At 34.9% G+C, this 16884-nt stretch overlaps 1 protein-coding gene across 2 annotated transcripts in view; it reads left to right on the top strand.

Annotated features, from left to right (window-relative positions):
• The window catches only part of LOC147063632 (uncharacterized), a 570851-nt gene that overhangs the window by 148136 nt on the left and 405831 nt on the right, over positions 1-16884 (top strand). For both annotated transcript variants that reach the window (XM_085959789.1, XM_085959790.1), the window contains one exon: positions 5904-6711. In XM_085959789.1, the coding sequence (XP_085815915.1) occupies positions 5904-6711 (808 nt within the window). The remainder of the gene's footprint in view (positions 1-5903; positions 6712-16884) is intronic.

The following is a 16884-nucleotide window of genomic DNA, read 5'->3' as shown; positions in this document are numbered from 1 at the left end:
AGAATAATAAGGCTTTAAAATTATATAAATAGATTATCTACAACGTTTAAGGAGTGTCCAGGATCATGGTTTGAAAATACAATAAAAACTCAATTTTGACCTTCGACGAGCATGTCCCCCCTTAAATAATAACACATTTTGCACTTGTTATAGTTTTCGAAAATAATTCGCGAGACACTGGTTGGTTAGCACTGTCTTATATGATTAAAGCAAATTCATTGGTGGTGAATACATTAAAAATATCTAAACAATAAAAAAAAATACATTTAAAGATTGCCTCTTTTTTAATAATATAGGGAGAAGTATTTTCATTTTTTTTTTTAAAACCATTACGATTTGATAACATGTCTATCTAATGCAATGATACTCAACCTTTTTTTTCTTCGGGCCAAATACATATATTTGTAAAGTGACGCGGGCCGCATCACTAATGGTGTGACGAAAAAAATCATGAAACCCCTCTTTTTTAACAAAACAATTTTGAGATTTTAAAAATTATTAACAAAAGTAATGTGTATCCAAGCGTTTATTTCAAAATTAAAAATCATGTTCCGGATAATAAATGTGTTTCGGGCCGCACATAAAAGCTTAAAGGGCCGCATGTGGCCCGCGGGCCGCAGGTTGAGTATCGCTGATCTAATGGAATAAGGAACATTGATATAGTTTTGGAGCTCAATTCCCAAGAAATTATTGGTAACAGTATACTTGTTACCTATTCGATATGTTATCCTAAATAATACCTCGTTAATCACTAACTAAAGTATGTTGTGTTTTATTCAGTGGCGTAGGGTAGTGTTCAACAATCTGATGATACTTAATTTATAAATTACTATGTACAACTGGGAGTCTCAGACATTCCGCATTGAGTCGAATGCTGCTCTTGCCATTCCTATTTGAATGGCCAGATGCCTTTGCGAAGTGTCATATTTATTGATGTGTAAACTGAAGTAACCATCCATAATTGTAAGCATAGATGCCTTTGCGAAGTGTCATATTTATTGATGTGTAAACTGAAGTAACCATCCATAATTGTAAGCATACACGTAACCTTATTGTCGGTATTTTTTACCCAATCGTCACAGAATCTTTTGCGCCCACTCTGAATTACGTAATATTTTTAAACTGCCCCCCATTCGTTAAAAAAACAAATTCATTGAAAATAATCCATCTCAGTACATCTCATTCTTAAAAAAATTGTATATTAAGACTGTTGTATTGTGACGTTAGATTTTTTATAAACCCCCTTGGGATTGTCTCATTTCATTACATTAAAATATCCTTCTTCTATCCTCTTTGGGCAGCTAAGTGATATAATATATGGTAACGACATTTTAATTTTTTTATCCTTCGCTCATGTGAGGTCATTTTCGATCGACACAATATGTGTTATTGTAAATGACATTAATATGGACGAATCATCTGGAAAAGAAAATGACACTCACTTTATTGTCGGGTCTGCCGAATGGCATAATCTGTTCTAACACCATTAGAATAAAGGTGATATTGCTATAAATTCCTGATGCTTTTTGTTGGGTCTGCCGAATGGTTCGGTTCGAACAGGTTCGCTTAAATGAACATTGACATTAGAAACACTACTCTAACGCCATTACAATAAAGGTCATATTGCTATAAATTCCCGATGCGTGATATCGCATAATGGAAATTGCGTGACGTCTACCTATACATGCGATTGCGCGAATTTACTTGCTAGCTACTGTATTGAGTGCGTCGTCCATTAATAATGTCATTGGTTATTGTACATAACGTTGGTTTTCTTCGTGTTGATTTTTACATCATCGCGAGGTAAATTATTGTGCAGCCTATTATCATGTGTTGGAATATTTCGACAGAAATTTCGAATAAGACAGCCTTCGTCTCCGTAGGTACTTCAATTCGAAACGTAATATTTGGCTCATGTAGTTTCGAATTTTCTCGGCGAGTGCGTACACTCCCCGTGTTTTTGTGTACGCCACTGATTTTATCTTATTCTGAAATCAGGAACAAGGAAGTCATTCGCCAGCCAAATTGTTCGTTATTTCTGTGTTCCAGGTAAATATAATTTTAAACCCTATCACTCGACGAAAATTCCTGATAATATGTTGGTGAACAAAACATATTATAATTATTAATACCTTACCTACATACTTTTGTTAAACCTCAAACATACCTACATAGAAAATATCTTAGAAAAAGTAAACTGAGTTTATTCAACTATCCACCAATTTGTCATTCTTGCGATTAATTTCAAATTACAACACCATGCGAAATATTCCAAATTCAGCCAAAAAATGGCTACAAACTTTGTAATTTAAATCAAGGTAATGGTATTACTTGTACGCTTACTTAAGATGTCGCTAAAAATCATTCAGGCCCTTGGCTGACTGTCGTAGCACAGTTCACCGTGAGCTGTCTTACTAGAAAGAGATGGCCGTATAGCGAAAAATCGCGTTGCGCGTGGAGTAACAATAGACAGTATTGTTCCAATTTTATTAGATTCAATAAGAACGTTTATTTGATATTGATTAATGTTTAGTAGGGATCCCGAGCTATTTTCGATACCTATGAATCCCGGGATTGATAAACATAATCCCGGGATTTTAGGATTGATTTTTTTATCAATTTTATTGAAAATAAAAGAAAAGCGAAAATAAAACAGAAAAAAATACTTTTAATAAAAAATAACTACATTAAAAGATTGGAAAAAACAATGCTTCGCACTTTTAACAAAGTAATTCTACCATGATATCATACGTTTTACGGTAGTTTCATATTATTTGGCTGACTAATTAGATTTATGATGCGGAAAGGCCATAAGTACGCCATGATTATTTGCTTTACTATTTTAAATCTCGCTAATCCATTCATTATGTCTTTACTATCAGAAACAGCAATCTCTTATTAAATTCACATTATTATTTATATTACAATATTATTTACTCCATTAAACTTGTGTATATCCAAGATTGAACGTATACAATATTAACAATAAATGTCTTAAATAGTATAAATTATACTAGATTTATTTTTGACCGATTTTATCAATGTTATTTGTAAATATAAAAATTTTATATTAACAACGGAAAAAATGCCAATCCCGGGACCAGTCCCGGGATCCCGGGATTGTCAAATTGTAATCCCGAAATCCCGGGATCAGAATTTTGGCTCGGGATTGGATTCCCTAATATTTAGTATCAGATAACTTGAGATCTATCAGATGACTTGATACTTTCGAGCAACATCCAGAATTTTATATAAATTATACGATACGATTGTATTTTTAATTTACTTACAGACTTTTCCGTGTATTCTGGTGGTTTTTGTAAGTTATCAATATTATACGACCAACTATTTCTGATACAACATCTCACGGTGAACTGTGGTACAGCCAACTGTATGTCTACAAATTTCCGGACACGGACTGCTCAACGATACTCTAAAACTATTTTTTATTCAATACTGAATATCTGAAAGTTATTCTTTTTATTTTAAATTCTAATGGATTCAAGCTCTGTACTATTCCATTTAAGTCGTTTTTTGAGACCCGGGTTTCGGCATCTTCATGCGTCGTGTATACTCACCAAAGGTAAACACACACTGACCTAAGTGTGTGTGTGTGATACACTGAGGTCACACACTGAGGTATACACGACGCATGAAGATGCCGAAAGGCGAAACTCGGGTCGCAAAAAACGACTTAAATGGAATAGTACAGAGCTTGAATCCATTAGAATTTAAATTCAAATTCCATCAAGTACCTTAGGTCGATAGTAATAATACTTTTTATTTTAAATAAAAAGTTTAATAAATCTTTTCCACTCATATTTTTTTTAGGATTAGTATGTATTTTTCTTAAATCTTGTGTATAATATTAAATAAAAATAATTTAATTAATAAAGTACATACCTAATTTTCTCATACCTCATTTTTTTATCAAACTGGCGACTGGTTTTTTCGTAGTGCAGTTTTTATTGTTAATTTTTGTCATTATTCTTGTTCAGTCATCCGTGAAATTCTCATATTTACCTCTGGTCGTTTATTCTATCTATGGAAAAATCAACGTTCAATATTGCTGGAAACCATTCAATCACATTACCTGTATGAAATTATTATAATTCATACAGTAATGCCTCTTAATTCGGCCATTGTTGGTTTTAATGCCCGTCTCGCACAATACAAAATGAATTTATTCGACCTCGTATGTACATGTATTGTCATGTTTAAGCACAGTCCCTTTTGTGTGATCTTTCACAAAAAATACCCCACAGCACAATATTTGCGACTCCAATATTTTATCTTTTGTACGTAGCAAATAACATGAAACGCTTGTTTAAAATTCATTACTACTTTATATATTTATCTTTTATTCAATACAAGATTTAAGAATGTTGGATTCTTATTACATTATAACAGTAGCGAAGGGTGGACGCCATACATAGTGCACAGATGGTATTGATTAAGGCTATACCCTCAGTTGAGGCATGGTCTAAAAAGATCGTGGCTAGGCGATGCGCGGATTGTGCAAATGACGCGTGCCGAACGAAAAATAATTTGTCATATAAATCCAACATGCGTCCATGTAATGTTCTGTTTATTGTTCTATTAGTAACAATAATAATATATTCATTGACATGTTTTCTTTTTCAAGTAAATGGGTAACGTTTTTTAGTCGTCTTTACACGATTTAAGAATTAATACCCCCGTCGCCATCACGAAACAAATTGACGTGTTCACATCTCGACGTTTTCGCTCTCCGATTGCCAGCGAGTCCAAAATTTTGTCGCATCATAGTTAAAAATTATTTGCCGTTTCACTGAAGTACCGTCTTAATTAAAAAAAAATCAATTAAAGCCTGCCTAACCAAACCATAATAGTTTTCGTATATTTTGGGGGATACGACAAAATTGAACTCACTTTTTCTTTTTCTTTTTCTTTTTACTTTTTCGTTGGATACATATTACACATATTGTTGGTTCATTTTTGTTTTAATTCAGTAATCCCTGCATAAACCAAACTATAATAGATAAAACATATTATTCTATCTATAAAATATTCAATGTTATGTATGATTTAATTGCATAATTTTAGATATTTTATAGATAGACGTGTATATTTTGACTATTATCTATTATGGGTTGGTTTTCGCTGGTTTTAATTGAATTTTAAATACTAACCAACACCATCTGTAAGTTGTAGTATTATTTCAATAAAAACAAATACTTATGACTGACAAAGTTTAGTGTGTACCATTTATCATCTTTATTTATCCATATATTTTAATTATTACTTTTTACCAGTGGTGTGCTTGTAGGGATACTGTTTAAAAAATACATATTTACTTACCCACTATTTGCTAGAGATTATATACTTAAAACACAATGCTTACGGGCCCTTTTAATTAATTAATTTTGTAATTAACGTGTTAATTTGCATTTGAAAAGTAATTAGCAAAAACACAATTTTGTGCGGCCCGTAAGCTATGGGTTATAGATTGGTGTGATTTTATTACGGAGTAGTAACTCAAATATATTTGCATATCATTCATAATACAGAATGCCAATGTTAAGAGAGTCACAACCAATGTATAAATTATAGAACTATTTGAAGCAGTATAGTTGTATGTACCATAAAATTGTGCAATAAATGCTTAATATAATCGATTGTAATTTATGGAATATTTATGGGGATGCTCCGCATCTACAGCATCTATGGACCGCACGTCATTGCTATTTACCTATTTATTCCTGATATTAAATATGTTCTTGTTGACTACTTGCTAGACCCAATTCTCTTAGAACGATAGCCACAATTGTTATATTGAATAGAAATCCATCCAACATAATATATTCGGCAATGTAACGCATTTACTGTTGTGATAGTATAGTAACGTGATTGTATCATTCCAGGGTTCAATCAGAGCGGGTGTCGTCGTCATCACGTCTCGACGAAGATGCTGCATCGTCACTTGAGCGAAAGGCCACCGTCGCGTCTGGACGAGTTCGAACGACGAGGGCCTCCCGTCTGCGGGCTGCCGCCGCCGCGCAGTCAGCGGCTGAAAGCTCCCCGAAGACTTCTCCGACGCAATCGTCTCCCAGAACCACGCGCGAAAGCCTGATAGAGCCGGCTGCTTTGCGCCTGAGTGGAATCGCCACGAACGGCGAATCTAGGCCATCTTGTCCAGTGACTTCAGCCGAAGCTAAAACTTCAAGCGGATTGTTGAGACCATCTAGAATTGAGCTACAAGCTCCAATTGTTAGACTGAACAGGCTTTCTCTTGACCTCGACTCAAACCTTGTCGGTAATTTGCCTCATTCACCAGATAGTGCGTTCAAACCTCCAAATAATACGAAGCAGCAAAACAGAGAAAGCATAAATCGATTTTCATTAGATCTTGACTCAAGAAATGTAGAAGTTCCCACCTATGACAATATAGCTACTGCTAAAGATGACTTATTGAATTCAATCCGCCGATTGAAGGACATGTCTTTAAATTCATCCATCGATCAAGAACCTGCAGCAATCAGTGATCCAAGAAATGATCTATTTCAACCGGTTCTACACCAAGACGTGATCCAGTTGAATTCGGATAGTGCCAGTAATGGGGTGAAACAAGTGGATGAAGTAGTGTCTAGTGAAATCGATAATGTGATTGATATTTGTGACAGTTTGAGTGCTGGATTGAAGGTTTCTGGCGCATGTGAAGATGAACAATCGGTGAGTAAAAATTATATTATTAAATATACTTTCCTACGTCATACCTTCGCCCAGTTTAGCAACTGTGTCTCCTTCGTCTTCCAATGAGATCATATATTATCACTCTGTGATTCCTTACCATCTCTAGTATTAATTGACTCCAACAGTCGAACAAAGACATGCTAACATATGACTTAGGTAACTCCAAAATCAATAGAATATGATATGTCGTATTTAGACAGCTAATTATCCCGAAATATGATCTGGCAGGTGTGATCGTTTTTAATGCGGGTTCAGATGGCCGTGCTACCTGGTTCTTGGAGCGAGATATAGACGGAAATTAGGTTACACCTTGAATAAAAATCATACAAACGCTGCGAGATCAGTGTCACCGCACAGCGCCGCCAAGCCATAGTTGGTGTATTATATACGTCTGCTAGCTAAGTCAGTCAAGTGGTAACTTGCAATATAGATAACTGTCTTGTATACAGTATTGAGCTAAGTCAGTGGTCGGCAAACTCATTTGTCAACAGAGCCAAATTTCTTAATCTTAAATTATATAATATGTAGGTACAATGTTTATTAACTTGATATACGTAATAATGGTCTTATTTATTGGTAAAAATTAAATTGTAAGTATGGTATCCATAAAATTAAATCATTACAATGACTGACAAACACTCAATGTGAACAGTGGTCTTGCATCTCCTTGGATAGTTTGGGAAGTCAGATTTGCATGTTGTTGTTTTTAATTTTAAGCACAATTCCAGGTTCTCATCAATAAGACGACTTCTCAATTTACTCTTGATTTCCTCTCTTAGAAATCCCCTTACTAACCACAAAACTTGCAATAATAACATTGTTGGAAGATTGTCTTCAGTAATTAAATACAGAACTTGATTTTTCTTGACTCTTCTAAAGTTTCTCAACTGCTTTCTTCCTTGCATCACCGACATGATATTTAGTGCTATGTGACAGGGCGTGCTTAGTTGTAAAGTGGCTTTCCAAATTTGACCTCTTGTTATCCGCAATTTTTCCCGACAAATAATACAGGTCGGTAGGCCATTTAAGTTTTGAATAAACGCGAAAGTCTCGGTCCATTCAACTTTAAATTCACGGTTTTCATCTTCCGTTTTTCTTTGCGTCTTCTTTGTAGCCATGCTAAATAGGGCAAAGGGCATTTGTGGAAGAGCCGCACTCAAGGGGTCAAAGAGCCGCGATTTGTCGACCGCTGAGCTAAGTGATAATATCCGTATTATTTCAGATCAAGAAAAATAATGGAAACGTGTTATCGTGTTAACTAGTTAGAATAGCCCTGAAGGAGCCCCGCCCCTATTTATCGCAGTCAGCCTCCAGTCATCCGATAGTCCAGAGTACGTAGTAAATACGTCATTTCATTATCATTTGATTTCTACAAAATTCACAATAGTATATTCTTTACAATTTGACAATATCCATTTGAAACGGATGAAGCAGATCATTACTAATATTAAAAAAATAAGTGGAATTAGTGTATGTAATCCACTTCGTCGGTTGACAGGTGTTGCAGATGAAATACTGTAGTAGTTGTTCGTGATGATGTAGGAGGCTAGAGTTTATTTACTGTTTCAATAATTACAAGAGTACGATCGGTACAATATAATGACTAGTCGGTGCGTTGTGTTTTTAACGGGAATTTATAATCGAGTGACATGTCCAATCAATTATGACCCGCTATTTATTGACCGGCAAAAATTTAGGTTGGTAGACATGCCGGCCAAATTCGGATATGTTCGTGCTGGCGGATACGCCTAAACCCAATAATTTTGTCATATCAACGTAACATATCAACATAACCTACAATTTTATTAGTCATGCCATTGCGATTGCAGCACAAAATGTAATTGCTGTAAATCAAATATTATGTTACGACTAGCTGCTACTAGCCACTCGATATTTGAAAGTTCGCGGGGAACTGTGAATTAAGACAGCGGCCGTGATGTACTCTGTCTCGCTCTATAAGTTAACACAGCCAAGAGAAGGGCAGTTGAAAGCCAGCACTTTTTGACAGTTCAGACGGTTAACTTATGTACATAATTAACCGCCTGAATACGTGATAAATGTGATATATTTATCACATGTACCTAGGTCTTTTTGGATGTTAAGTAATATTTATTGGAATAGCTTCGCTCATGTGTGTGGTTGACAATGACATTAATATGGACGAAGCATCTGGGAATAAAAATGACACTCACTTTTTTGTCGGGTCTGCCGAATGACATAATCTGTTCTAACGCCATGACAATAAAGGTGATATTGCTATAAATTCCCGATGCTTTTGTTCGGGTCTGCCGAACGGTTCGGCTCGAACGGGTTCGCTCAAATGAACATTGACACTAGAAACACCGTTCTAACGCCATTACAATAAAGGTGACATTGCTATAAATTCCCGATGCGTGATATCGCATAATGGAAATTGCGTGACGTCTACCTATACATGTGCGAATGTCACTGTGCGTGAATTTACTTGGTAGCTACTATATTGAGTGCATTGTCCATTAATAATGTCATTGGTGGTTGAAAAATGAATTCTACAGCACATTGTAAATCGCGTTCATATATTAATTATTGATCTTATTCTGCTAACGCGTTCACTTTCATATTGAGATTTTCCGTTGGTGCATCCTCCTGTATAGGTCAATGTTTATATCCTACCGTTATACGAATGACTGATCGAATTGGCATACAATTATTGCTAGATACTAATTTTGTTCTGTTGTTTTTTTTAACCGATGCTCATAGAATTAGAAATGCCCTTGGCTTCGAATCACTGTCATGTTTTCTGAATTATCGGCATCAATCACTGAAGTCGATCGATCCACTTTCGACAGCCTTGTATTATACTTGAACTAGGTATGAGAAATACAAGCGATCAATTATACAAAAAAGGAGACACGCCTTATTAGGATCATTCGCGACTCCAATTTGAACAGCCATGTTTTACATTGATGGAAGTCATATTTAAAATTCAGCTCCATAAGAAATGGCTTTGCCTTTTCTTCGGTGTGATAATTTTAGTAAACTTCCACCATGTCCATATGGATTTGTGTGATGTCTAGGGAATCCAATCCCGAGCCAAAATTTTGATCCCGGGATTGGCGTTTTTTTCGATAGTTAATATTTTTTTTATAGACAAATAGCATTGATAAAATCGGTCAAAAATGTCTAGTATAATTTATACTATTTAAGACATTTAATGTTAATACTGTGTATGTTCAATCTTTTGGAAATACATGGGTTTAATGGAGTAAATAATATTTTAATATAGATAATAATGTGAAAGTAAAACAGTTTTTTAAATTTCATAAAATCGGCGTAGAAACAAGTGCCTGCCTGCACGTCCGTGGCACTGGCGGTTAGACGCCGTTCGCGTGCCAGAACGTCAGTGACGTCTAGAATTTATTATTTTTCTGATGTTCTTACTATTGCGTACGACAACAAAAAATGAATTGGACCCCATCGTATTATTACATATTATATTTTATGGTCATATTTATTATTAACATTTAGTTTAATAAGTTTTCTAAGCATCGCCTAACTAAGAGATTTTTGACTAATTCATAGTTTTAATATTTTTTACATCTATTTTTAAAAACATCGATTTAAAAAAAAAACATAAATTTGTATAACTTGAAATCCTTTTTATTTATATCAAAGTAAGTTCAATATTGGGACCATACCTAAATACAATGCAACAAATTCACATTTTATTAACTGTAAAAAAATGTGAATTTGTTACATATTATTTACGTACACAGTTACGTTATTATTACATTATATTTTATGGTCATATTTATTATTAAAATTTAGTTTATTAAGTTTACAATTTTTCCTCGTACAGATTTCAGACTAATTCATAGTTTTAATATTTTTATATTTATTTTAAAAAACGTCAATTTTTATAAAAAAATTTAAATGTATATAACTTGAAATCCTTTGAGAGAATCTCTCGGTGATGCTTTGCTCTCTCCGGTATCTGAGTAACTAGCAGCTCTTCCAGTATCAGTACCGAACACTACTATAACCAAATGTGGTAGGTACGAGTACTACCTGCGTAGTTAATTGGTGCATGTATTTAACTGCTCAAGTCTCTTAGCGACAAGTTAATTATTTAACTATAATTACCGCCTGTTATGGTAATTATAATGGTTAAAGTACCTACTACCAAAACAAGTCATCCGAGTGCATTTACTTGAAGCTATTTTTAAACAAGTAAATGCAACCACGTTACCATAAATAGTTAAATGATTTGATCTTTTGAAAACATACAACATGCTGTAGTAATGCGAGTTAACCTTGCTAATGTCTGCACTTGTATGGCAACGCGGAGGTCACAGGTTCGACGATCGGTTTCCGAAAATGTCCATGCCGTTTGCTAGCACTGTGCAATAATAATTCATAGCATGAAAGTTGCAATTAGTATCGTTATATTTATACATTTCTTATTTTTTAACTTAACCGTAATCCACAGTGTTGGCATATCTTAATATACATTGTTACAAGGATTGATTTTTACGATTGCACGTCTATAATGCTCATTTTCGCACACTCACACACTCACACATTCAAAACCCTGCGTCAAAATTTACTGTATTGGTATCAATGACATTACTAATGGACAACGCACTCAATACAGTAGCTAGCAAGTAAATTCGCGCATAGCAACATTCGCACATGTACAGGTAGACGTCACGCAATTTCCATTGTGCGATATCACGCATTGGAAATTTATAACAATATCACCTTTATTGTAATGGCGTTATAACAGGTTATGCCATTCGGCAGACCCGACAAAAAAGTGAGTGTCATTTTTTTCCCCAGAAGCTTCGTCCATATTAATGTCATTGATTGGTATACATCTGTCACGTGGAGTTATTGGGTTTGATGTTGTCATTATTTCAAAACGATTTTCCGGATCTTTCTGAAAAAATCTTATAAGTGCACTTATTGGATTGATGCAGACTAAAAGTCAATTATGTACATAGCGTTGCATGAACTGAAAAAATCCATAAGTGCAGTTATTAGATTTTTACAGACTACAAATCAAGCATACGGAGTGACATGAATCCAGGCATGCCGACAACTTTTGTGATATAGCAGATAGGAGTTAACGGATCCTTTCAGTAGAAAGACATTGAAAAAAAATAGTATTGCATTCATAACTCAATTTCACATAAAAGTGGAGTTATCGGATTTTCGCAGTAAGGGGACGATTTATTATCTGTTCTGTGCAGACGACCCACAAAGAAATTGTGTCCCTCATATTATTATGTATACTCAACTTTAAGTAATTATTTGCGCGGGAAACCCTATTCGAATTTCGCGCGATTTCAATATGTCATTTTATCTAGCCGCCATTTCGTGTATGCACCGATTATTATTTACTGTTTCATTAGTGGGTCAACGGATCAAGGACGCGCGCAAAATGTCCGCCCACCCGCGAGACAGACGCCGGGAGACGAGACCCGAAGGCGAACCGGAATTATCGCTTCTCATTAAATCGCGATTGATTCTTTTCGATACTCATTCGATTATGGTTGATCGATGTCAGACGGGGGTCGATAACGCGTGGCTCTTTTTACCATGCTTTATTTTGACGCTCGGCTATATTGCTGCGGGAGAGTTCAGGTGTTTACGTTTGATTGTACCTTTTTTTGTCAGACACAGTGACGTCCCGTGGGGGTAGGCAGATTGAGCGTCGCTTGGGGGCGGCAGTTTATTTGAAGAGCGGCAAATCGAGGAGAATCATTCAGTATAATATATAGAAATAGGTAATACCTACCTAAACTTAGTAATAACGGAAATATCTTTCCATTAAAAATTGAGCTCACTTGTTGGAAACAAAATGTATTAATTAACATAAAAGGTTTAACAGGTCTGATTTTTTTGTTGGGCTCGCGATGTCTAGTTTACTTCCGTTGCCCTTGAACGTCACGTACACGATGACCAGCAATGACACGTGCATATTTGCGAATTATAGGTAGGTACATACTGACCTAATTAATTTTTCCAAATATTATTGAAAGTTGTCAGGTGTATATTTAAATGTACTTATATGAAAACGTGGACACGCAATATTGTCTGTTGAAGTACCTAGAGATGGCATTTAAATTAGATTTAGTGGTATATATTTTGTTAGTAATGTATCCATACAATACATTTCTTAGATATTATTGTCATGAAAGGATGATAAAAAATATTATATTATAAAAATGGGGCGGCATTTAGGCGCTGCTTAGGGGCGGCATTTTGTCTAGGGACTTCACTGGTGAGACACCTATGTTACGTAGTTAGTTCCTTACCTCATGCCATATAATATGTAGCGTGTGTGGAAACTTGTACGTATGCAGTTCGCCGTATCACACTTCACCGTGAATTCACCCAACCTCTTTGGGTCGTATAGTACTGACATAAAATGCATGTCTAAATCATTGTCGGTTTACAGGAAGCGAGCAGCAAAGAAATTTGAAAATAGAAGATATGCTTACTGGATTATTTGTTAGGTTTTTTGGTTAGGTTAGATTTTCATTCTTGAATTCATGAATTTTGCCAAAATCAGCAATGAAAATTGAATAAATGTTCATATTGAATCTAATAAAATTGGAGACCGTATAGATTACGGTCATCTCTTTCCGATAGAAAGCTCACGGTGAAATGTTTTACGTAAAATTTACATGTAACCTATATATTATAGTTGTCAGTAATCATTTATAGTAATAATTAATAAACCCTGATAAACACTGCATTCATAAACTCATCCGATTTCACTCCAAAAATTTTACTTTTCAAGTATTTATAATAATCGTCTTCTAAAGTGATGGATCCTAAGTGTATTAAAATTAAGTAACATAAGAACCTCTGGTCTACTGATTAATTTAACTACAGGTGACTTCAGGTTGCAGGTTCTTTTGAAGACATGTTCACACCTCTACTATGATATTACATTTTAGTTTCAGATTCACTCATTTAGCTAATTACGTTGATGATTGTGCAGATTTTGCTAAAATAACCTTTGAATACTTAAATTAATTTCAAAGTAACATTTAACATATTCACATGGTGCCAAATTAGCAGCAGCCACTAAAAGCAGATATTTGAATATAAAAATAGCTACAAATAAATACTTAGAGATACTCCCTAGTCAATTTTACGATGGCAGCTAAAATCAATACATTGATTGTTTTTTTTAATCACGTAAAACACGTGAAATGCGTTTTTTTAAGAAAGCAACAGACTTCAAACTAAAACGCGAGACGCCATTTTGTTTTTTGGGGCTGCCGATAGAAAAATAATGAACTTGCCTTTTTGTTTATTTTAGAGGAAAGTCTACAATCTTGCATACCCAAAAATACTCAATCGGCAAAAAACTTTAAAAAAGATCACAAATTTGAATTCGAAGAGCATAATTAACATTCGAAAGAACAATAAGAGATGTCGCAATTTTGAATCGGTATAGAGCTTTCAATTCAAGGGAAAAGCAAAAATTTTATCTAAATATCGAATGTTAGCAAATAAAAATCGACTCTAATAATGCACATGGAAAAAAATAGATTTGTCTACTGAACATACATAATTTGAAAACACCTTAGATAACCCACTAGAAAAAATACAATGCTCGACGGGATTTGAACCCGTATAACCACTGGTATCGCGCCAACTGTGCATTAACTATTTATGCTACGAGCCTCCTATCTAATGACGACAATTTAAACTAGTAGGTCATACATGAAATGCTTATCAAATTGCGCTATTATCGACTATCGGTTTTTCTGTATTCTATGAAGGAATATTAATTTCCTTAATTACTAACCGTTTTTCTAGTGGGTTATATCTGAAGTGTTTTCAAGTTATATGTGGAATGTTACATTCTCAAAATCTTGTGAATTATTCGTTGAATAAAAGAAATGGTTTATTAAAAATTTTTCTACTATTTTCGTCAATAAAATATGCTTTCCCAGTGGTCCGGCAGTCAGGGTTAAACGTCATGTACATCTGGAAAAACCGTATGCACCTTCTAAAATTAACAGGTTTAATATATTGAATCAAAATGTTGCTCCAACGGGACTAGAATCAAAAGATTTATTATTTTTTAACGGCGCGTAGGAGTCTAACGAGGTGTAACGGTCGTTATACGGAGCAAAAATAAGCGAAGAAAGATGTAGATCATTCATTCCCATATTGGTGTATCGAAATGATTGAATAAAAAAAAATGATCAAATGCACTGTCATGCGAATTATAATATTGGTTTAATTCGTTTGACCGTGAAGGTATTTGAACTCGGTCGATAGTTTTACGTCGAAACGATACTTACGACACGGTATTGCTATAAATCTGATTCAGAGGTATTAAACCGGTGGAATGACTCGACGAAATCATTGTTTGAATATTGAATATTCATATTTTACCACTGTAGAAGGGGAATGTTCTTTACAAGCATACGTATAGAGCCGATCAGTGTATTGTCTTTACTCTCCCGTGAGAGGATTGAGTGAATGACTGAGAAAAAATATTTACTTGATAATATCATCGACTTTATTTAGGAAAAAGGGCGTAACCATCGATTTTTTGAAAAGTGCTTTTATTAGATATTAACAATGTATACAACTAAATACACGTTCTATAAAAAGGAAGTAAGCCGCAAATGCCGAATTATTATCTAAATGATGTATCTATAGTCTAAGCTAAATTCAGATTTTACTTGAGATTAATTCATTTTTAATTTATGGAAAAAAGCATTTATCCTCAATTTTAATAATTTTTCTGTAATAACTTCTTTAATTATTATTAGATCGAAAATATATTACCCCAAATCATCAATCATCATGAACCCAATGTCTGTGCCTAGTTTTTTTTTTTTTTTTTTAATATTAAACTAAAAACTTTCGTTTTCTGTTCTCTCCTGTAAAATTTGTTCAGTAAGGGTTACGTCCTTTTTCCTAAACACGGTCGATCTGTATTTTGTTATTTCTCATTTTTTTTGGTTTTTAATAACCAAGAATATTTGATTTTCGAAGATTGTATTTTACTGAATTTCTCAAATTCTGTCCAAAACCACAATCTAGAACTATTTTTAGCTCTTCATCCCAAAACATCACAAAGCAAATGTAATCCGGTTTTCCGAATCTCAAAATAATATATGTGTAATAATATCTAAATAATTCTCGAGAAACAAGAACGAACTTTTCTCAATTTTTCTCGAGAAATCTCAATAGCAAACTCTATTGGACACCACCACGTGTCTATTAGTCATTGAAGTTAATGGCCCTACCAAACCACACCCGGTCTTTATCGGGATTTTCACGGAACCCTACGTTTGGATGTGAAGCATCATTTTTTTTATGACTGGGAATGTCCCAGGAGCAGTTGCCCGATACTGAGGTCGCCATGCACTTAAATGTGCTTTGACTGAATTTACATGACTTTAAGTTAAGAGTACCCATGATAGAGATGAGCACGTACAGGCAATATTCAGAATTGGATTAAGTAAGTAACAAAGGCTAATACAAAACTGCCGAACATTCTATGTGACGAGATCTTCGTGTTGGCAGTATGACGCCGCAAATTTTCTGAATGCAACAAAATTGGCCTTCGTGGCGACCAGGTCGGACGGTCGGTCCAACAGCTGGTTGAACCGACTTGAGCTTTGACCGCCCCTTTTGAATAACTTTTGTACCCAGGAGATAACTGTATTTGTCCAGAAATTATGTCGTCTTTGCGCGATATACTGGCCCATTGATAATAATTGTTCATTATTGTTTGTGAACTTTATCATTATGCATACGTACGTTCCCTCACACACTGGTTAATTTTCCTGTCGCTACGCATTATTCCAAACGTGCGCTATTCCATTGCACACAATGCTCTAATTATTAAAAGGGCTCTCGTAGTCACCTACTCCCCTAGATTTAGAGGCTAGATTCGCTTCCCGTGCAGTCATTTTCGGATAAAACGGTCAGAGATATTGTTGTTGCTACAGTCACCGTTTGTTACATTTCGTACCCTCGTATGGTGTTTCACAAGTCCTTCTTTTGAACAGTAGATATTCATAGTGCGGACTGCAGTTTGGCCAGAGGTTGGAGCGAACCCTTTTTTAAGTTGCTCCGCTCCAGGACGTAATAGTTGCTCCAGCTCCGCTCCGGGTATAAAGTTTTAAT

Source organism: Rhyacophila brunnea, unplaced genomic scaffold, assembly GCF_057557595.1.
Source record: "Rhyacophila brunnea isolate RB1 unplaced genomic scaffold, BYU_Rbru_1.0 scaffold_9, whole genome shotgun sequence".
Taxonomy (NCBI): domain Eukaryota; kingdom Metazoa; phylum Arthropoda; class Insecta; order Trichoptera; family Rhyacophilidae; genus Rhyacophila; species Rhyacophila brunnea.
The sequence above is the reverse complement of the archived record's forward strand: the minus strand, read 5'-3'. Positions and strand labels throughout refer to the sequence as shown.